The following is a 23310-nucleotide window of genomic DNA, read 5'->3' on the forward strand; positions in this document are numbered from 1 at the left end:
GCAGGCGAGGGTCTGGGGGGATATGCTGGCAGTGGGTTCCATCTCAGCCTTCCCTTGCCTCACTTTCTCCTGTGAGGTGTGTGTTCTTTTGAACTAGTTAATGTTAATCACTGAAACAAGCAAAGTAAAACCGAGATAAGTACACACACGCACACACCCCATACTGTCATGTCACAGGACTCATGTAGGTACTGCTTTCTTTTGTTGACATTGTCTTCAAAGAAATAAACGTCTATAATTTTGTGGGTAAGCATTCAGCTGCAAATCACTCAAATGTCTGGAATTAGTATTCTTTCTCACATTTTTCAGAAAACATTATCGTGCTCCTTGTATGAGTCAGACAGTGAACTAAGTTTTGGGGCTCCAGATGCTTAAGAAGCTCACAGCCCGAGAGGAGTGACCTGCATGTAGTAGAAACGAGAACCTCAGCTACCAGCTGTTGAACGCCAGGCACTGTGTGTGGCCCCTGTGCCTCTTGGTCTCATATCCCACATCGGAAAGTTCCCCGAGGTTAGGCATTATCATCCTTATTGTACAGCTGAGGAAAACCAAGCTGAACTAGTTTTCCCAAGGTCTCACAACTAGGAAGTTACAGAGACAGGGTTGACCCTAAATCCCACTGACCCCAGGCCTGTGCCTTCCCCTGATGCCCCATCTGAAGGGCTGTGTGGGGCCACAATATGAACAGGAACAGAGTGCCCTGGGAGCACTGGGCATGGAGCCACTGTTTGTGTGTCGAAGAATTGAGGAACCTGATCTTGTCAAGACAAAGTGACAGCCAATTTGGGTTTTTAGAGATGGAAACATCATCACTTAGCAGGAAAGGGGCATGGGCAGAAATTTTGAATGAGGCTGGAGGTGTCCATATCCAACACCTTATATGGCTTCCGTGTTTAAACAGCAGGGCAGTCTAGCCCCGTGGTAATGATAAATAAGCTCTGATTTTATGCAGCCTGCTTCCTCGGTCAAGAAAGTTGTGACTGTTTATATTACATGGGTGGCATTTACCCTGACCCCTCAGTTGGAATTTGAACAGGTCTCAAAACTATGTGTTCAGGCTCTTAGTCCTTCTGACCATTTCATCTCCAGGCTTCACACTTCGACTCTGAATGCAAATATTTAAAAAGGTGAGTGTCAGAGGGAATATGGACAGATGTGGCAATGGTCATGGGATTTTTCCCCCTTTCTTTTTCTCTAAGTAGGCTCCAAAATGTCCCAGTAGATAGGTTGGATCTACCCACTAAAGTAGGATCTGCCATCAGGGCAGGGAGGGGCTCAGGCTCCCCCCACCTCCTGCCCCATCTGCATGCCCCGATCTCGCATGATCTTATACTGGGTGGCTGGGAAAGTTGCCTGCAAACCTCCCTTCAGCTAAGTGCCCTCCCAGGACCCACCCCATGGGATGGCCCTCACACTGTCCCTGCTGTCTGACCTCCATGGAACTTTTTTTATGTATTTTCTTTTCATTTTAGAATAGTTTTAAACTCACAGGAAAGTTACAAGAGTAGAACAGAGAGTTCCTACGTGCGCTGCACTCAGGTTCCTCTGTTATTAACATCTTACATTCCTGTCGTACAGTTGTCACAATTAATAAAACAATATTGATAGTTAGTGCTAACTGCAGTCCATACTTGATTCAGATTTCCTTCATTTTTCCCATTGCCCTTTTTCTGTCCCAGGATCTCATCCAGGATACCACATGACATTTAGTTGTCGTGTCTACTTAGATACATTTTGGATGTGATGCTTTCTCAGACTTTCCTTGTTTCTGATGAGCTTGACAGTTTTGAGGAGTAGTGGTCAAATATTTTGTAGAATGTCCCTCAGGTGGGATTTTTCAGATGTTTTTCTTCTGATTATTCTGGGGTTATAGGTTTGGAGTGGTTATTGTGGTGAAGTGCTGTCTTTATATCCAGGGGACGCATTCTCACCATGACTTTATCCCTGTTGATGTTGACCTTAATCACCTGGCTGAGGTAGTGTTTGTCGGGTTCTCTGCTTGTAAAGCATGGAACATTTTTTATGAGCCTTTTCCTTTTAGTTTGGGAGAGTACAAGGCAGTCTGGACTGGTGCCTTTGTATTCTTTCCCATGATGTCAGCGAGATGTTCCCTGAATATTAATGACCCCATTATTTTATGAGAAGCTGAGTTGACCTTTTCATCCATCTAATTCTGACTCTCATTTTTGTTTGGAGACAGTCTTTGGGAGAACGTGTCTGGTGTGTGGGTTTGTGCCCCTGTCGTGGCTGACTTTCTTCGCTTCTAGCATAGCAGCTCCTTGAAGGAAACGGTCATGACTTTAATATGTGGGCACCATCTACTAGCCTCCAGCTTGATTCTGTCTGTCCCCCAAGCCCTCAAGGTGCGCATGGGTGCCAGGGAGCTTCGTGGCGCTCCTGCGTGCATTTGTTCCTTTCTTCCTTTGCGGGAACTGCCAGCTGTAGAGCAGAGAAATCTTGACGCCGTAGAAGGAGCCGGGAATTGAGATGTTTCCCTTTCCTGAGTCTGGGCAGGAGAGGAGGAGAGTTAAGGGAACCCCAAATCAGCCTGTTGAGCTGCAGTGCTAAAAAACTCTGATGTTTAAATCCAGAATGTCACTGAAAGAGCTTTAATTTCACTTCTACATAGATGGATTCCACTTACTGTTGCTGCCTGACAAACCACCCCCAAACTCAGCGGCTTAAAACAAAAATAACCATTCATTTTGCTGATAAATCTGTAATTTGGGAAGTGATCAGTTGTCTCTGCTCCACCAAGATTCAGCTGGGGTAGCTTGACTGGGCTGGAAGATCCACGTTCAAGATGGCTCGCTCCCGTGGCTGGCAGGTTGGTGCTGGCTGTCATCTGGAAGTTCGGCTGGGACTGAAGCCCAGGGGCCTCAGTTCCTTCCCATGTGGGCCCCTCAATGGGCTGCTCAGGCGTCCTCACAGCATGATGGCTGGTTTCTGAGAGTAGGCACTCAAGAGTAAGAACCAGAAAGAAGCCTTACCAGCTTTTATGACCTGGCCTCAGAAATCATGTGGCATCAGTTCAGCCATAGTCACAAACCCACCCAGATTCAAGAGGACAGAACATAGACCTCACCTCTGAGTAGGAGCACCAGAGTCACGTTTAGGAAGAGTCCGTGGGTCAGGATGTATTGGGATGGTTATTTTTAGAAAACACAAGCTGCTGCAGCTGGCTAGTGAGTGATTTAGGAGGGTTTCTTATTCTTCAGCAAACATTTGTAGTAGCCAAGGTGCTGGACTAGATACAAGGATGTGACATTGAACCAGACACGGTGCCTGCCCTCCAGCAGCTTCGTGTTCAGACAGCGAAACAGAGAAGACCTGGCCATTTGCATTCAGAGAGGTGGGGGCTTAGCAGTGATGGGCACACAAGGAGGGACTCCTAAGAAAGCCTTCAAGACTCTGGAGGAGTTCTGGGTGGAAAATGCTAGTCCCAAGCGGAACCAAATGACTAAGGCAGAAAAGCTAAAGCTGGGAGAAAAGGCAACATTAGTTGCCCCAAGTGTCGCTGCCTTTGGGGAAAGTTTGGTTTTTAATTGTGGTCATGACAGCTGTTACTATCGTTATGTCATTGCCTGTCTTCATAAAGCATTCCTCTGCTCATGTAGACGTTTTCCTGAATCAGAAATCTCTCAGTCCCTAGGGTCTCAAGCTGCCAGGGTCGGAGAAACCAGCTTTAAATCCTGGTCCTGCTCCATGGGGACTGTTTTGAACTTAGACAAATGGCTTAACTGTCTCTTAGCATGCAGGTGATGGCAGGACCCAGGCTGCAAATCTGTCATTCTTGCCGGTCTCCTGCTCCCAGGGGAGAGCCTGTGCCGTGCTCGTGTGTGTGCATGTGTTGCACGTATGTGTTGTTGGGAAGCTGTGACCTGCTGGCCTCCTGGAGCTGCAGCCCAAGGTGAATTCATGCTGGCCAGAGGCCACAGCTGTGTCTGGGTGCCTGGGCCCCGTCTCACGTGATTTTCTTGCTTGCCGTTCTGGAGATTGCACTCTGGGAAATAATTCCCCGTGGAGTCATGGACCTCATCAGTCCACCTTTTGAATCAGTGATCTCCAGACATTTCTGGAACCCACCAGGTGATGGCCTCAGGGAGCTCTACACACCAAGCAGAACCTTCTGTCCTTTAGCCCTGTGATCAGAGCCATGTCCCCAGCAGGATCTGATGGAAGGGCACATTTGGAATGTGGCTGCCCGGAGAGAGGGCTACAGCAAAGATTTGCACTTGAAACTCCTTAGTTTCATAAAGAAGCCAAGATCATGGGCATGGGTACCTCTTAAGAGCAGTTTCCCAGCTCACCATGAAGTCAACGATACATATTTATTTTTGAGTGAGGGAAACCATGCTCCAAGAAATGCAGAGTTCATGTTTTATCTTTAAAACAAGGGGGAACATCAAAGTTCAGAGGGGGGAGCACACTGGAATACGGGGAGCATAGTGATGTCAAGAGAGCACTGTGGGTTTGGGGCATTAGTGGGACTGGGGCAGGGCAGTGAGTTGGCCTGGATCCCTTCTGGCCCTAACCCTATGTAATTGTGTAGCAAGGCAAGTATTTCACTTTGTTGGGCCTCAGCCTTCTCATCCATTAAGTGAAGGAGTTAGATACCAGAGAGACCTGATGTCCCTCCCTATTAAAAGACAGTAATCTCGGAGCTGGCCCCATTGCCTAGTGGTTAAGTTTACACACTCCACTGTGGCGGCCTAGAGTTCGCCAGTTCGGATCCTGGGCACAGACCTACACACCACTCATCAAGCCATGCTGTGGTGGCATCCCACATAGAAGAACTAGAATGACTTGCAACTAAGATATACAACTATGTTCTGGGCTTTGAGGAGAAAAAGGAAAAATAAAGAGAAAAATTGGCAACAGATGTTAGCTCAGGGCCAATTTTCCTCACCAAAAAAAATTTTTTAATTAAAAAGAAAGACACTAATCTTGAAATTAGAACAGCTGTTTCCTGGCAAGATTGTGTGTTATTGCCCATGTCAGAAACAGACTCCCTGATGGTCAGATTTGGTATGCTGTGGATACTCATTCCTTTTGTTGTAGAAACATCAGATGCAGAAGTTAAATTCCCAGAACTTCCAGGTACCTATTGCTGAAAAACAAACCACCCCAAAACAGTAGCTTAAAGCAGCAAAAGTCATTTATTTTGTCCACGAATGTTAAGGTTGACTGGGCTCAGCTGGGTGGCTCTCACTTGGGGTCTCTTGTGTGATCACAATCCAATAGTGGCTGGGCCAGGCTCATCTCCTAGGCTCCTTCCCTCTCAGTTCTCACACCTGGCTGGGGCTAGACCAGCTGGGCTCCCGAGGCCTTCCTCTCACTCTCCACACGGACTCTGCACACTCCTTCTCCGCATGGGCTCTGCACACTCTTTCTCCGCATGGGCTCTGCACACTCTCTCCACATGGGCTCTGCACTCTCTCTCCCGCAGGGGTTCTGCCCACTCTTTCTCCGCATGGGCTCTGCACACTCTCTCCACATGGGCTCTGCACTCTCTCTCCGCAGGGGCTCTGCACACTCTCTCCGCATGGGCTCTGCACTCTCTCTCCCGCAGGGGCTCTGCACACTCTGTCTCCACATGGGCTCTGCACTCTCTCCCCACAGGGGCTTGCACTCTCTCCACAGGGCTTCTGCACACTCTCTCTTTGCATGGGCTCTGCATACTCTCTCTTCGCATGGGCTCTGCACATTCTCTCCACATGCCTCTGCACACTCAGTCTCCACGTGCTAGCTTCGAAGGAAGGGAACTCATTACATGGGGCTGAAGGCCCTGAGGAGAAAACTGCAGAGGCTGCGTGACCTGTTCTGCCCTGTCCTGGGTTGTTATGTGGTGTCACTTGCCTCATTCTGTTCACTAAGGAGGTCACAAAGGCCCACCCAGTTCCAAGGGGAGGGGAAACAGACTCCCCCTCTCGGTGGGAGGAGTGTGAGAGAACTTACAGACGCAGATTTTAAATCACCATACCAAGCATCCAGGATGGCCGAGCTGCCATCTTGCTTAGGGCTGAGGGATGGCTTAGAAGACTTCTCAGACTCTTGTGATTCTGTCACAAGGCTTTGGAGGCGATGGAGACAATGGCTGGCAGTGGAAACCTAGTTTAATGAGGAGGGAAGCTCTACTTAAAAGAAGATATTTAAAATTACAAGGAAAGTGGGATAGAATTCTGTTTATATGTGTAAGGGAAAATTTGTCTTTGTAACAAATATGTCTTGTGTGTATGTAAGCAATTTTAAGAGCAAATTATGCAGTGAATTTAATTAAACAATGGTGTGCATGAGATGCCAGGACTGGGGAAGAAGAGAGAATTACAGCAGGGTTTCCAGCCCTTGTATTGAACTACTACAAGTGTGCCACCCACCCCCAGGTACTTGCAAAGAAAGTTAATTGACTGGCTTGTTAAAAGAAGACCAAGTGTGTGATACAGAGCCCTGAAATGGAGATAGAAGAAAACAAGAGGGAAGAAAAGTCGAAAGACCAATGACAGAAAGTCAATTCCCAAAAGATTATGGATCATTGCTTTGAATGTGCAGAGCGGGGCAGGGCTGAGGGGGTGCAGACAGTGAGTGAAAGTGGTTGCGAGTGTAGACTCTGAGCCAGCTGCCAGGTTCAGATCACAGCTCACCATTCCCCAGCTGAGTGAAAGGAGGCAGGTTCCTGTCCCTCTCTGTGCCTCCTTTCCTCAGTTGCAGTAGGGAGGGAGTACCCGCCTCCTCACGTTGTTGGGAGGATAAATGTGTCAGTACGGGCTTTGCCCTTCCAGCAGCTCCTGGTACGCAGGAAGCACTCCATAAGGATGAGCCGTTTCTCTCTTCACCAGTTCCCTCCTCGCCTTTGCCAGTTGCAAATATCACCCCCAGTATGGACTGTGGGCAGCCCACAAATAAACAGGAGGAAGCCCCTTCCTTCCCTTGGGTCCTGGGATCAGGTATGCAGTGGAATTCTGGGTAGAATTCTGTGACATCTAGGTCCCCATCTATCTGTGGGTTACCCCCCTCACACACACTTGTCCTTATTCTAGCACACTTGAAAAATCAATTCCACTTTTAGTGCACGTCAAGCTAGATTTTAGTTTTAGTCTCTCTTACATATTTGAAGTTAGAGCCTCCAGAGTCCATTATGTAAATCTATGCAAAGGATATGCAAAGAGGCGCTAGCCCCAGACTGTGGGGAGGGGAGCAAGCAGGCCAACACAAAGGGCCTTGAATGAAAATTTGCATCCTGGGTTGAAGGCCTTGTACGGTTATTGTGACAGTGTTCAGTTGTTAACCTTTTGTGCCAAGGAGGAGAGGTAAACTCTTGTCTGATTTCCATATTGAAGGTGACAGGCGAGGTTGAAGGAGAGGTTTGGGCTGTGCAACACTGTAGCAATTTTTATGGAACAAATGAAAAATTGCTTTGAAATAATAACTGTGATGCAGGCTGTGTCCCCAAAACTGTGTGCTCTTGGACAAGTCACTTCACCTCTTCCATTGCCCACTCTGTGAAATGAGGGCACTAGATTCGGTTCCCCCTAGGGCCCCTCTCACCATGACAGCTAAACGTCTTCCTCCAGGTGGAACCCCTTGCACGCAGCATGGCAGCATCCATTCAGGTACCAAAGGGTTACTCTAAAGTCTTGAGAAGAAATGGCTGAGGTGTCATTTTACAGTCCTTCCAGAGAGAAAAAGAAAACTTCAGGGGATGCTGGCAACTGAAAAAAAACAAAAAACAAACTGAAAAAAAAACTGCAGGAGCAGCAAAGGCAAACACGTTTACTCACGTGGTGAGTCTCAAGACAAGGAAGAGCCGGCCATCCACTTCCCAGGTGGGAGGAGTCTAGCCCCTGGACTGCTCCTGGTGGGAATGTCAGGGGAATTTCTTTCCCTGAGCATTTTAAAGACCAGGATGTGTTAACCCCTCTGCCTCTGGAGTGCTACGGAAGTTCTCCTAGAGGCCGGGAAGCTCCTCTCCCACCCCCAGGCCTGTCACTGGCGTCACTAGGGGTCTCTCTGAAAGCTTTGCGTTGCCCTTGATGCTGTTGCCAAAAGATTGCTGTGTCCTTGGTCTCTGATCTCTGATTGTAGCGAGCACATCTGGTACTCCACCCCAGGGATCCTCTGGGCCCTTAATTTTAACTCCAGCTGTTGCGGCAGCCACCAGCTGGGCACTCCATAACCTGACAGGCCCTCCACCCAGGGCTGCTCTGACTCAGCCCCGCGCCTCGTGCAGGAGCGAGGACGTGCGGTGGAGTGAGCACCGTGCAGCAGCCCTGGGCCAGTTGGGTGGGAGCTGCTGCTAAGTGCCCCTCTCACATGGACAGTTGGAGGTGCCGTCTACTCAGCTCCTTGGGGGTCCCCAGTGAATCTGAGTTGCCCGTTCTTGTCAGCTCGTAACCTGCCCTTGGAGTGATTTTCCCTGTTTCACTCATCTCAGACCCTCATGGCCGTCCCTTCAGATCACTTCCCAGAATAAACCATCTGCACACAGCCCCATCTCCGCCTCTCCTTCTTGGGGCATCTCTGAGGGAGACACTTGTGTCGGTCTGCTCAGGCTGCCGTAACAAAGGACCACAGACGAGGGGTTAAATAACAATGGATGGTTGCCTTCTCACAGTTCAGGAGGCCAGAAGGCCAAGCTTCAGCTGCCAAGAGGATTGGTCTCCCGCTGACTTGCAGAGGGCTGCCTTCTCACCGTGTCCTCTCGTGGCCTTTTGTCTGCAGAGCATCCCTGTGTCTCTCTGTGTGTCCTAATCTCCTCTTCTTCTAAGGACACCAGGCAGATTGGATTCGGGCCACCCTGATAGCTTCATTTTACCTTACTCATCTCTTTAAGGGCCCTGTGTCAAATACAGGCACATTCTGAGGACCTGGAGGTTAGGGCTTCAACATACGCATTAGGAGGAACACAGTTCAGTCCATAACAATGCTTACATTGAACCAAGGCACTCGTGAGGCAGCAGAGGCTAGTAGAGAATGTCCCTCAGAACGTCAGAGGTCACAAGCACCAGTTCTAAGAATACGTTGTCCCTGTGGTGTTAAGCTGCAGGAGAGGGGCTGAGTAACCCTGAGCCAGTCAGATCATAGTGGCACGTTGTTGCTTCTGTTGGTGCAACTTACCGTCCTCCTTGTCCCCCTTGTGCATCATCAGTGGTGCTTGACCAGGAAAAGCATGCATTTTGGATACTGCCCTGGTTTCGTATACTTCTGCTGCTTGGGACTTTGAACTTGGTACTTAATCTCCCTGAGCCTCAATTTCCTGCCCCGGCGAACGGCTGTGAGGGTTCAATCAAGTGTGAAAGACTGGGCTGGAACAGGCGCTCAATAAAGTTTTTAGGACTGACCTGAATAAGCAGAGCACACAGTTGATGTATGCTTTAGATCACAAATGAAAGTTTAGAAAGGTAGGTTGGTCTTAGAGATGGTGGGGGCTACAGTCTCTGATCTACAGTCCCTCAGCCTCCCCCCACCCACTAATTTGCAAGTGCAGGGTGAGGGGGACGTCAGTCCACTCCGGGACTCCACCCCACACCTAAGTTGGAGGCGGCCCCAGTGGTGCTGCTGGAGATGGCCAGGAAATGATCTCCCCCCTCTGTTCCCGGAAGCTCACCAGAGTCCCTACCCTCTCCTGCCAGCAGCTTGCTGACCATCCCAGACTCCCAGGAATCCCTGCGAGAGCCCTTGCTTTGGCCATGGCCTGGGCAGCCAGCAGGGCTGAAGGAAGGGCATGAGGGTGAGCAGGAGGGGGTGGTGTGAACAAGGAGGAGTTCACAGGTCAGAAGCAGGCCCTAGAGGCTGTTGGGCTCAGCTTTTCCTGGCCCATGTGTTGTACGGGGGTGGCCAGTCTTCCAGTCTATAATCTGAATAGATCTGTACATCTCAGGTGTACGTGAGGTATTATTTTTAAAGGTAGGTACATGCTGTTGTGTTAATAAGATCCGCACATATTTAGAAGTGTTTTTAAATGTGTAGTTTTTGTCCTTGTGTATTTGCTCGATGAACTAAAGCGTATACAATGACCATCAGGCAAAATCCAGGATTTTCTTGTAGTACTCAAAAGGGCTCCTCCTGCTCAGAAAGGCTGGGCATCACTGGTTCTCCACAGAGAGTTCAGCCTCAGGAGCACCTAGGAAAAGCAGTCAATGCGGACGGCAGCCGTAAACCCGGCTGGCGTTTATGGAGCGCGTCTTCTCTTCCAGGCTCTGTGCTCAGTGCTTTACGGGCGCCAGATCTGGTCGCCTGCTCTGGACCTGCCCCCTTCTGCCTGTCACTCTCCAGTAGCACTGACATCTCTGTCTTGTTTGTGTATTTGTGTGAGCTCATCCAGGGCCACATGCCATGCTGTCCCTTTTCGGGTGCTCCAGGGTCGAGGAGAAGGTAGACCCTCCTTAACTGGTTGGTGAGAGGGCCTGAATGAACAGAGGTCTGTCCATTTGTACCTTTGTCTAGTTCATAAGTGGAAGATTCAGCAAAGGCATGGGAGCTGGTCAGCTCTGCCCACCTGAGCCTTCCTCATTCGACTCAGTGGCTCTCACAGAGCTGCCGGCTTCCCTGTAGTCAGGCTGGCCTCGACCACTCCCTGCTGCAGAGGGGCAGCGGGCACTCAGAGGCCCACTCCAGCCCCAGCCTGTTCTCGAAGCTGCCCGTGGGTGGAGGGCTGATAGCATTTCAGAGGCATTTGGGAAGGGGTGGGGCTGGCTGGCTTAGCCAACTGTGGTTCCCAGCCGTGCTGGGTTGCTCCTACCTAATAGACCTGCCACTCCCTCTCCGCCCCCCCGTGATTCTGGATCTGATAAGTGTCAGGGCAGCAGTGTGGACCTCAAGAATGCTCCTGGTGTTTCCCTTGAGTTCCCGGAGGTTTACAGGCTCATGGATTAGGAAGGCACAGCCTCTGAGCTGTTCCCCGGGTATTTCACCTCTTCTCTCTGTCTCCCTCTCAAGGCTTCCTCCTGATCTTGGCACTGACCGAAGCACTGGTATTTGCTGCCCAGGAACCATCTCCCAGGGAATCTCTTCAGGTCCTCCCTTCAGGCACCACCCCAAGCACTATGGTGACAGCACTGCTCAGCTCTACCAGACACTCATCCGTGGCAGCTGCACCTGCCTCCGTGGTGACACTGACCCTCCATCCCGATGGACCCTTCTCACAGACGGAAGCTCCCACAGCAATGACACCCCATCCAGATGGACACCCTCCTACAAACACCATCTCCGCCATCATGGCAACAGCAGGCACCCCCCATTCTGAAGGCCTCCTGCCCACACAGCCCCTTCCTGCTGCCATGGCAACCACATCCTCCCACTCAGAGGGCCATCCTCTAGGGAAGGCTGCACCCACCATCCTGCTGACAAAACCAACAGGAGCCACCAGCCACCCCACCACAGCACCGACCCGGGCTACCACGCGCAGGCCCCCCAGGCCTCCAGGCTCTTCCCGAAAGGGGGCCGGTAGTTCATTACGCCCTGTCCCACCTGCACTCAGTGGCCACTCTGGGAGGAAGGAGGGCCAGCGGGCTAGAAATCAGAGCTCCACACATCTGGGGCAGAAGCGGCCCCTGGGGAAAATATTTCAGATTTACAAAGGCAACTTCACAGGGTCTGTGGAGCCTGACTCCTCCACCCTCACCCCCAGGAACCCACTCTGGGATTACTTCTCCTCGCCACAGCCCCAGACAGTGGCCACAACGGCAGCGCCCAGCAGGACCTCGTGGGTACCACCCACTGCCCCCCTGGTGCCTACAGAGGACAAGCCAGGCCTTAGCAGAGCAGACCAGGGGGGTGGTTCCACCTTCACCAGCCAAGGAGTGGAGCTGAACGCCACAGCAGCCTCAGGTGCCCCTACCAGTCCACAACCTGCCCCAGTGCCTTCTCAGCGCCCCCGCGGTGACCCACAGGACAGCCCCAGCCACAGTGACTCCTGGCTTACTGTCACCCCTACCACCAACAGACCTCTGTCTGCCAGCTCTGGCGTCTTCACGGCTGCCACAGGGCCCACCCAGGCTGCCTTCGATGCCAGTGTCTCAGCCCCTTCCAAGGGGATTCCTCAGGGACCATCCTCAACCCCACAGGCCCCAGCGCACCTCCCCGGGGTCTCAGAAAGCACTGTTTCCCAAGCCAAGGAGAAGGCTGCCGCTACCCCCACCATGACCGACAGGGTGCCCAGTCCCCTCTCCACAGTAGTGTCTACAGCCACGGGAAACTTCCTCAACCGCCTGGTCCCTGCCGGGACCTGGAAGCCTGGAACAGCGGCGAACATCTCCCACGTGGCCGAAGGGGATAAACCCCAGCACAGAGCCACCATCTGCCTGAGCAAGATGGACATCGCCTGGGTGATCCTGGCCATCAGCGTGCCCATCTCCTCCTGCTGTAAGTGCCTTGCCCTGTCCCCCTCCTCTCTCCCCTCCTTCCTCTCCCACGTCAGCCAGCCCCAGAGTTGGGCAGTCCCCACCAGGTGGGCTGCAGAACTTCCCAGAATCCCAAGAAACAAGGTGGCAGGACAAGAATCATGGGTTATCCCTACCCCTAGTCCTGGGGTCTGCCGCTGCGGCTCAGATGCCCACTGCTCGTGAAGGCGCGACTCCCAGGAGCTGGGAGAACCTTCAGGTTCTGCAGAAAGAGACACCAAGCTGGAGCGGTGACATGGCTCACCCGGGACCCCGGGGTTAGGGAGAGGCAGGGCTGGGATGAGAGCTCAGAGAACCTGTCTCCCAGCCCGGTGCTCCTGTCCTGACACCACCCTGCCCCACTCACCCTCAGGGGTAGCCTGCCAGTGCCTGTAACAACGTGGCACCAAGACACCAGCAGTGAGAGTCATCACTTCCTAATGTACGGCCGCCAAGGAGCAGAGCCCTCACCTGCCTCTCCTACTTCACTTCCATCTTCCTTCCTGTCTTTACTCCCCTCCTTCATCTCTCCTCCTCCTCCTCTCTCTTCCCCCAAGAGAGAAGAAGAGATGAAGCTTTGGTCTTGCAGGAAGTTCTGTTAGCCTTGGCAAAACAGTTCTTGTAGCCAAGTTGAGGCTTGAGAGTTCCCTGTGGATTTAGCTGCTCCCTGCCACCTCCCCGGCTTGTCCTTGTTCCTGCAGGGTGTGAGCTGGTTGCAGTGTGGGCCTCATCTTCGTCTTCGGCCTCCAGAGGTGTTGGTGGAAAAGGGCTCTCCCCAGGCCGCCAGCACCTGTCTGTCCCTCCTTTACTAGGGATCAGGAGGCTGTCTCCCTGACAACTCCATCAAGGTCCTGGTGTGGCTGCTTGGACCTTAGGCTTCCGTCATCTTCCCCGTGTACTTGCTCCTAGGTTCTTAGAGTTTCTCGACCTCAGCCCCGCCCCACCCCGCACGGGTGTCATCCAGCCTCCCTCTGGACCTTCCAGGGGTGAGACAGCTTCTGTGCTCCTCGCTCATCAGATAGCCCATTCTAGAAGCAGTCCCTCAGGTTGTTACCAGCTCTCTTGGGGGCCTGACATTTGCCTGCTTGTAATTTCCACTCTGTGGCCCTAAGCCATGCCTTCCAAAACCAAACAAAACAAGTCCATCTGCTACCCCTTGAAACATTGGAAAAGGCTCTCAAGGGCAGTCTTCTCCTTCTCCGAGCTTCTCATCCCTTCCCTTCAGGTCTCTTCATAGCCCCATTGCCTGGCCCTGCCCCGCCATCTGCCCCTTTGGATGGCCTCCACTTTGTCCTGCTCCCCCAGAAGGGAGCGCACAGTGCATACCTGCCTGGCCCTGGCAGAGGAGAGCGGATGGTGGCTCCCTTGTTCTGGACACTGTGGGCACATTCGGGCGGCCTGCACTGGCATCAGCTCCGTTGGTTGTGCTGACTGTCACGCCACCATGGGCTCACCCTGACCTCCAGAGGAGCAAAGCCCCAGAGGCTCTGCACAGAGGAGGCTGTGGAGCCGGGTCCACCAGGCTTCCTCCCGCATCGGGCCGTGTACACGTTAGTGCAGGAGGCGTGTGCCTGGAACGTGAACGCGATTTCTCCTCACCATTGTGCTCCAAGATCTTTCTAATGTGGAGTCTGGATTCGTTCCAGGAGCCACCTCTCCCAGCTTTCTGTCTCCTTCTAGTTGATAAGCAAAGCAAACGTCCCATGTCAGGGATGGATGAGTGGAAATGTTTGCAGGCTGCATGTTTCATTCTTTCATTAAGCAGCTTTATTGTCTCTCATGGAAACTTTTTGTTCCTAAAACTTTGCCCACTTCTAAAACAGAAGAATGATAATGAGAAAATGTAGCACTATTAGCCAATAAATTATTAATAATGGTCATATTTGAGAAATAACCACATTAGAGACAGCTTTCTAATTTCCCATTCTTTACATGAGTCTAAAGGCTCTAGTTTATGATGTGAATTCCCATTATTTTTAATCATTCCATCATTAAAACAGACTAGTCAGAGGAATAAAATAAAAACAGAAAAAGCAGGGGCCGGCCCAGTGGCATAGTGGTTAAGTTCAGTGCCCTCTGCTTCAGTGGCCTGGGGTTCACGGGTTCAGATCTCAGGCTGGGACCCACACCACTCATCAGCCATGCTGTGGCAGCAACACACATATAAAGTGGAGGGAGATTGGCACAGATGTTAGCTCAGGGCTAATCTTCCTCAGCAAAAGAAAAAAAAACAGAAAAAGCAAAAACACTGTGCAAGGAACACACCTTACAGATGGGGGCATAAGTCGCCAGGTGAAGTGACTTGCCCAGGGTTCCCATCACACAGGAATCAGCCCACATCTGGTGGTAGAGTCTGTTTGTCTGATTCAACACATTATTTCGTGAGCACCCATTGTGTGCCAGGCACTGTGCCAAGCACTAGGAGCAGGGATGTGTGATGTGGCTCCCTCCGCAACGTCTGGAGCCCTCTCCTTACCTGGGCCTCCCTCTTGGCCTGGGCCAGTCAGCACAGAGCACACAGGCCACACCCACCTTGGTTTGCAATTCTAAAAAGACTTCTCCAGCCCTTTTGCTATGTAAGAGTTTGAAATCAGATCAGATCTTACTGCAAAGCTGGAAAACCCATGGGCTGCCGAAATCATGCATGATAATGTCAGCCAGGAGAGAAGCACGGACACAGACTGGACCTGCACCTCGAGAATGCTGCTGGCACTCTGACAGGAGCTGCAGGCACTGGGACAGAAAATATTCCTGTGTAAAGGATGATAGGAACCTTTCTTCAAAGTGGACTCAGCCTCTGGGAACCCGGACCCCACTTCCTTTGGCGTCTGTCTTGCATTTCCCCCATCCACATGGGAGGCTCCCCTAAGCCGTCACTCACCCAGGTTCCTGCCTCAGCCCTGGCCGTCTCCACTTCCAGCTCCCTGTCCTCTGTCATGGTCCCCTCTCCTGTGAAGGCCCCTAAAAGAGGGACATTAAGATAACAGAATACTTCTTCACCACGCTGTGCTCTTTCAAAGTACAGATGAGTAAATGCTCGGGCTGTTTTCATAACCCAGCCCCACTCTATTCATCAGGTGGGCAGACTCTTCCAGGTCTAAGGGCCCCATATTTCAGACCTTCCCTGCCACCACATTTATCCTAGCGCTCACTCTGCAGCCCTCAAAGAAGGGTGTCATCCTCTGCCTGTTTGCGAGGTAGTTCAGACAGTCTAGGCTGGTAGCAAAGCGCACGCATAGGTTTCCTCACAGCTGGCTTTTCAGACCAGCCCTGGCCCTGCTCTTCTCCATCCGCCAGAAGCCCGACTTCAGAAGGCCAGGACTGCTGGGCAGGTGGGTGAATCGCTGCTTCTGGGGGAAGCAGGGGTGATCATAGCAAATCTCAGGGCTGCTCAAGAAGGGGTGTCAGCAGTTCCACCTGCCCGTCCATAGCGTGCGCTGCACCCGACAGCTGGAAGAGTACATGTGCCAGGACTGGAAATGCCTCGTCTCCTGAGCCACGCCAGAGACAGCCACAGATTCTCAGCTGTGCTGAGGACCAAAATTGATTGGATCCAGGCCACCTTCAGCTGGAGCAGGGACCATGTGGCTCCTGAGCTGGTCTCTGCTGCCACCATCAGGACACACAGAGCTCACCACCTCCTGCTAGAAGCCTCTGGGCCTGGCACTGAATTGGTCCTCACTCACGGCTGTCAGGGCTGAGTTTTCACCAGGGGGTCAGTTTTGTGGCTCTCCCAGGCTCCCTGGCAAGTCCTGCACAAACCCATCAATTCTTGAGAATGTCTTCACTCAGCCTCCCTGAAGAAGACCGGGGCTTCGTGGAGGATGAGAGCAGGCTACAGGGCCAGCTGCAGATGTTTTCAGCAAGCCAAGCTGAGCCTGGCCGAAGCAGAGTAGCAGCTCTCGCTGACCCTGGACTCGTGAAGGTGCAGGTGCACCTTGCCCCAGAGCAGTCTGGCTTCCTTCCAGATATACGGTCTAGGCCCTTGGCATATCAGGGCAACATTCAGGGAGAGAACATATCCTTGTGCCCACACAGGTCTTGGCCGTATTAATTGTTCTGTGAATGTTAGTCAAGTCTGAATGTACATATGTGCCTTTTACTCACAGTCCTGAAATGACTTTGTAGTTATCATATAAGAAAACCTGGGTCAGAAGTTCGCTTTGCAGTGAAAAGAGTAGAAGAGAGTGGGACCAGAAGGAAGTGTGACCAGGAGCTTTGTCTCCTTGGGGCTTATGAACCAGTTGGAAGAGGACAGGGAGAAGCAGGACAAGACAGGGTTGTCCAGGGGACATCACCTCAGCTGCACCAGTGTGTGGTGCCCAAGCTTTCACAGCTCTTCTCTGTGCTTTCTGGCCAGTGCGCCCTGCTGGGAACCTTGCTGGGCTTCTTCAGGCATATTCCCACCCACCAGGCTGGAGAGCCAGACCATAAGCCTCCAAACCTGGTTTCCCCAGGCCCGTGGCCTTGTGTCCAGCCTGGCCTCCTTCCATACCGTGAGACCTCCGCTGGGCCTCCTTCCCGAACCTCCAAAGGGGGGAGTGATTGTCCATAGCCTGGCTCTCCCCTCGAGTTGGCACAACTGAACTGAGTAGTTTCTCCCACTGCCGGAGGATCTCAGGTTTCTCATCTACAGAATGAGGGGGCCACACTGAAATGTGTCAGAGCTCCCTGTCCCCTCTAACTCTCCTAGCTTCAAACCTGCATGAATCGCTAGAGAGGAAGCCTGGTGTGATCGCAGCACTTGGCCTGGGAGTCAGACACACCTGGGTGTCATCCCAGCTCTGCCACTTGTCACCTGTGGGACTTGGACATATCAACATTGGTCCAGTGTTTTCTTACCTGTGAAAGGAGAACTGATGCCCACGTGTTAGTTCAGGGCCTCCAGGAGGCAAACACCCGAACAGGGTTAGGCCTGCAAGAGATTTATTGGCAAAAACCTGGGAGGGATAAAGGACGGGACTGGGGTAGGCAGGGAGAGCCCAGACTGCAGTGCAGGTCTGACACCTGTGGGACGAGACAGGGAGGGACAGAGGACTGGGAGGGAAGAGTCTCGGGCTGCAGTGCAGTTCTGGGAGGGTTTCTGACAGGCCGATGGGAGTCCTCAGGCCGGTAGAGGAGCCTCTTGTCCTGAAGGCCCAGGCTGCACTCATACCCCTGCTGCATCAGTCGTGGCTGGGAGCCACCCAGGACACGTGGCCTTGCACATATGTGGTGGTGGCTCCAGAGGGGCAGCAGCTGGGCCTGTCCCTAGGCTGTGCTCGCTGCAGCAGGAGATCTGAGCGGCATTTTCCCGGCTGCAGCACCACCCCAAAGACTGTTGTGGAAATCAGGGATGATGCCTCTAAGGTGCTGTCACAGTTCTGCCCTGGGGACGGGGCTCAGTAAAGGGCAGTGGTCACATGGTGATGTTCTTCCTCTCACTATGGTTAGGATTTGCTCTGCATTCTCAGGCCATGGAGTGAGCACTTTTAGCAGGTGTTTGAAAAGGTTGATCCTCAGGGGACCTGTAGGGTTTCATTTCTACTTCCCCTCACACAGCGGGTCCCAGCCCTGGAATCATGCCCCTACCAGAAATGTCAGCACCGTGCCCAGGGCTCCATCTTAAAATCAGTGGCCCTCCCCCTCCCTGTCATACATCTGACAGCGGATGGGCCCACGGATGGTTTCCCACCGGCATTCCTGGGGGAGCCCAGGGGCTTGCTCAGTTCTCACTCCAGTTTTAACACTTAAGAAGTAGAGATCCCGTCACCCTCTTCTGGAGTCTGGACAGCTGTTGCCCTTGTAGAAATGGAGCAGCTGAAGACTTCGATTAGATCAGAAAGGGGTGTGTGTGCACCTTGTGTTCGCAGAGAGCTGTGTGGTTGACAGAGTGTGCCCACGTGCCCGAGGCACAGTGCCTCCAGGGTTCAGGATGGTCCAGGACAGCGAGCGTCAACCTGAGGGTCACAGAGAGCTGGTCAACTTCCAGCAATCAGCTGGTGGTCGGATCAATTCTGGTAACTTCCATGAGTTTCAGTCGCCTCTTCTGTAAATGGGGAGAGTACCAGGGCCTTCCTTGGGCAGTGCTTTTGTGGGTTCAATCAGGCTGTAAAGCACCTGGGTCAGCACCGGGAAAGGGTTAGAGACTCCGTATCCGTATGCCTGAGTTACACTTTTCTTTCCGAGAAGAAAGGTCAGACCACTGAAATAATGACAGTTCTAAACCACAGGTGCAGCCTTGGCCTTGAGCCAGCCAGCCGTCATGCAGCCCAGGTTTTCTTCTAGATCTCTCTTGTGGAGGATGCTGGCAGAACAAGAAGAAAACTGTTAATTGAGCGTCAGGCAGTGCATTCGGCATTTTGCATGATGTCCGTAACTCTCGTTACAGCACGTGAAGTCGACAGTGATCAGCGTGATGAAGAGACTTACGTAGTGTAACACGCCAGAGCCAGGCTTGAGCCAGGTCTTCTGGACTCCACGCCGTGCTCTTCCTATAGCCAGGCTGGCTCCTAGGATGTCAGTGAGATGGCATTTGAGAGGCACTGGGAGCTCCCTGAGAGAAATGTAATCAGGACGGGAGCACTAACAACATGCGGGAGGAGAAAGCTAGGAGCAGAACTCCCTGTCTGACCCCCAGGCCATCCCGCCTCAACGCCAGCGCTTCCTGCAGGGCAGGATCCTGGTCCTGTGTCCTGAGCAGGCCCGGGCTCCAGAGCCAGGGTCACTGTGGGCTTAGAGGGAGCACTGCACTGGGGGTCAGAGGACCTGGATCCTGCGACCCGCACCAGCCCAGGTTCGCAGCTGGGCTCACTGCAGCCTCGCCCTCTCTTTATGGCTTCTGTTTCACCAGCTTGAAGTCCCCCCAGGCTGTTTCACCATCCCAGTTCCAGGAGCAGAGTGGAAACGTAGTGACAGTGAAGAATAAAGACACCAGAAACTGGGAGGCAGAACCTGGGGTCTCGCCCCAGCCCTGCCGCTCTCTGCCCTGTGCTGTGGCGAGCCATCTGGGTTCTCTGCACCGTAGTCTTCTCACCCGCAGAATAAGGCGCTGCCCTAAATTAGCAGATGTCCAGGCTGAGCTCTGCAGCCCTCCCTTCACCCCTGTTCCTCCTCCAAACAGTTGAAGAAAGGGCTCTTTGGAAGGAAGCGAGGAGACCCACAAAATCTGAAAAAGTCTATACCAGCCAGTCTAAAATTCCTTTTAGCTCAAACATTTAGAAATCTCCTTTATATTTTTTAAACTTTTTTAAGGGACCTGGGAAGAGTGGTAAGCCAATTAGAAGTCTCTGATCACAGCAGATCAGATGGAATGCAAACTTGACTCATCTCTTGACCTTGTCAAGAGGCCTTTTCAGGTTGAGACGCCAACAAGGCCAGTGGCTGGGAAGAGAGCTACAGAATCCCTCCATCAGCCCACAGGGGCTGGAGCATGGGCCCTGAGGTCCCAGCCTGTGTGGGCGCCAGCTTTTGCAGCTACCCCACACCCTGGAGTGCACAGGCCCCCCATGCTGGCCAAACCCTCAGGCGGGTGTGAGCAGAGTGGCCCTCTGCTGCCCCCTAATGGCCATTGCCATCATGGTGCTGGCCTCCAAGCACTGCTCAACCTGGGGCTCCCTCTCCCTAGCACCAGTGGTTGGCACCTCCGGGATGGCGAGTGTAGCCCTGCCCACCCCTGGCCTGGAGTTTCAGCCAGCCTGCAGGGTCTAGTGATCGTGAGCCTGGGCAGGAGATGCCTAGTCTTCATGTACTGGCTTCTCCCTGGGAGGGCTCCAGTCCCTCTTGTCACTGTATCGCCTGTTCCACTGTGTGAGCCTGGACAGGCCTCCCACCTCTCCTACCTCAGAAGGCTTCCCTGTCAGGATGCTCCAGCCCCTCTTTCACACCTGGGTCATCAGCAACATCCAGACGTGCTCCTCGCTCCCTGGGGCCCCACGAGGCTCCGAGATTGAACAGACGGGCTTGCAGGTCAAGCCGTGAGGAGCCCTGACCAGGCCCCTCTGTGCAGTGGGGCTGCTGATGGTTAAGAGCACAGACTTTGGAGTCCAGATGTCTGGGCTGCTCTTGGGCAAGTCACTCTACCTCTCGGAGTCTGTTTTCCTGTCTGTACTGGAAGATTAAATGAATTAATGTTCCTAAACCGCTTGGAACCCTGCCTGGCAGCCTGGCACATAAACGCTGTATAACTGCTAGAGGCTTTTTTTTTTTTTTTGACGATGATGATGATGCCAGAGCAGCTGTTTTATCAGGTCCAAGACCTCCGCCCAGCGACTTGTCTGCCATCGAGGCCCTCTGTGGAAATCAGGGCTCATTTGTGGAGGTCACTGGGCTCTGCCCCCCGTTTCTGCCACACGCCCGCTCTGAGAACTCTCCTTGTCAGTCCAGCAGTGCAACTGAGAGCACGTGCACCTGTCCCTGCACCAAGCTCTGGGAGCCCTCCCACTGAACGAGCAAGGCCTTTTCTTGGAGCAAACTCGAGGGGCACTGCAGCATCCACAGTTTTCCGAAATGACATCCAGGCCTCTTGCCCCTAAGCCCTGTGGATACAGCCTCTCAAGTCCACTCTGGCCCCATCTCCTACCTCACTCCCCCATGCTCACTCTACTGCCGCCATGCTACTCTTTTCTCACACATGTCAAGATTGACCCCACCTCAGGCCCTTTGCACATACTGTTCTCTGCCTGGAACACACAGTCCCTCTGTTCTGCATGTGGCAGCTCCTTCCCCATACCCTATTCTCAGCTCTGAGATCACCCCCTTGGGGAAGCCTTTCATGACTACTCTAATGCAGTCTCTGGCCCATTCTCACCATTGTCTCTCTCACTTCACCCTGTCTTGTTTTCTTTGAACAGCTGTCACTATCTGAATTTACCTCATTTGTTCATTTTGCCTGTCACTTATGTATCATCTGACCCCGTCTGCAGCCTTCCACACACAGGATGGAAGCTTGTGAAACAGGGCAGCCTTGGCTTGTCCTTCACACCCTGTCTCCTCAGCACCTGGCACAAAGTAGGCCCTCAACATAGATTATTGCTGAATGAACAATTGAATGAATGAATGGGTAGGAGGCTGAATGTATGACCTTCACAGCACCCCCACCCCGCCCGGACACGCGCCTGTCACTCGGCAGTGCAGGCCCCCTGCTTGCCGCCTCCCTCCCTGTCTCTCTAACTTGGGCTCTCCCCACAGCTGTCTTGCTGACCGTGTGCTGCCTGAGGAAGAAGAAAAAGACGGCCAACCCGGAGAACAACCTGAGCTACTGGAACAACGCCATCACCATGGACTACTTCAACAAGCACGCCGTGGAGTTACCGCGGGAGATCCAGTCCCTGGAAACCTCTGAGGTAACGAGCCCCAACCCAAGGGTGCCCTGGAACTGCTGGCCCCACTGCGGGGACAAGCACAGGCTCCAGCGAGGGCTGGGGAGCATCTGCTTACCTCCTAGGGCCTTGCTCCACAGAGCGTGGTCCACGGGCCAGCAGCCACAGCCCCAGGAGTCTGCAGGCCCCGCTGCAGCCCACTGAATCAGGATGTGCATTTTCGCAAGAACGCCCAGTGCCTTGAGCACGTGTTAAGGTTTGGGAAGCACTGTTCTTGGGACTCCATGTTTCTGGGAACAAGTCAGCAAGCATTCATTGAGGACCCGTTGTGTGGTAGGCACTGTCTGGGGACTGTGAAGATGAGAGCTTGCTCTCAAGGGGCCCAGGTTCCAAGGTGTGGCTGAGGTACAAACCCCAAGCATCATTCAAAAGCAAAACAAACCAGGAGAGAGAGAAGAAGAGTTGCAGAGAGCTGTGGAAACCCATCGAGGAAAGCTGTCCCAGTGGAGGTGCTGGAAGGACAGATGGATCTTGACAGGCATTCCAGCAAAGGAAGTAGCCCAGCTCAGGGGGAGATGTGGGCTGGCCGTGGCATGTCACAGGAGGGAAGAGTACATCGGCTCAGGATGCGTTTGCCCGAAACACCTGACTGGCCAGTGAACGAGCTGAACTCTGAACCCAGGTCTCTGTGACCATGGAGTCCATGCTCTGTCCACTCTCACACAGAGGTGGGGCGGGGGCCAGGGAGCGGCAGGAAAGGTAGATGGACCAGGCACGGCCTTGGATGGGTTGAGTGGCGTTTGTATTTTAGTCTTGGGCAGCAGCAGATCATTGAAAGTTTTGAGTCTTGAGTGACCTAGTTTAAAAGATTGTGCTGCTGGCCTGGGGCAGGCGCTCTATACATGATCAATGAATGGACAGGAAGGAAAGGAAGGGTGGTTTAATGGACGGATGAATGGATGGGAGGACAGACAGAAAGACAGACGAGAAATGAGTAGGTCAACTGAGATGCAATTGAGATGTCCCAGGAGAAAGATGGCAGATATCTGAGTAAAGGCAGTGAGAGTTGCGAAGAGTTCTTCTCGAGGTATGGTCCCCACTTCCCCTGCAGATCCGTCCCCCACAGCAGCCAGGGTGAGCTTTGATGAACATAAATGTGATCACACCAGTCCCATGCCCAAAACCCTTCGGTCGCTTCCTGTTGATCCCAAGTTACAGTTCAGAGTCTTTTACAGGGCCTGTGAGGCGGACCTGGCCCCGCCCAACTTTCCAGCCTCATGTCATACCCCACTCCCCATTTGCTAAGTGCTAGCCACATTGGATTTCTTTTCGTTCCTTTGCTGCACCAAGTTCCCTCCTACTCCAGGGCTGTGCATGAGCTGTTCCCTCTCCTGAATGTCTTCTGTTCCTCCCTAGCGCCGCCTTCACTTGTTCCCCTCTGTGACTCGCACCCATCATGCAGGCCCAGTCTCACGGTCACTTCCTCAGAAGGGCCTTCCCTGACCTGCCGGGCTGGGTTCGGCTTTTCTCGCTTATGGTCTCAGTTCCTTACACTTTTCCATCATGGCACTTGTCCAAGTTGTAATTTTGAAGCTACTGGTCTGATATTAGTTTAATATCTCTCCGCCCCACTA

The 23310-nt window shown here is 52.8% G+C and overlaps 1 protein-coding gene across 20 annotated transcripts in view; it reads left to right on the forward strand.

Annotated features, from left to right (window-relative positions):
* TMEM108 (transmembrane protein 108) overlaps positions 1-23310 on the forward strand; it is a 335504-nt gene that overhangs the window by 306985 nt on the left and 5209 nt on the right. For all 20 annotated transcript variants that reach the window (XM_070493253.1, XM_070493264.1, XM_044754420.2 and 17 more), the window contains 2 exons: positions 10936-12360; positions 21546-21700. In XM_070493253.1, coding sequence (XP_070349354.1) covers positions 10936-12360; positions 21546-21700 — 1580 coding nt within the window. The remainder of the gene's footprint in view (positions 1-10935; positions 12361-21545; positions 21701-23310) is intronic.

This window comes from Equus asinus, chromosome 21 (genome assembly GCF_041296235.1).
Source record: "Equus asinus isolate D_3611 breed Donkey chromosome 21, EquAss-T2T_v2, whole genome shotgun sequence".
Taxonomy (NCBI): domain Eukaryota; kingdom Metazoa; phylum Chordata; class Mammalia; order Perissodactyla; family Equidae; genus Equus; species Equus asinus.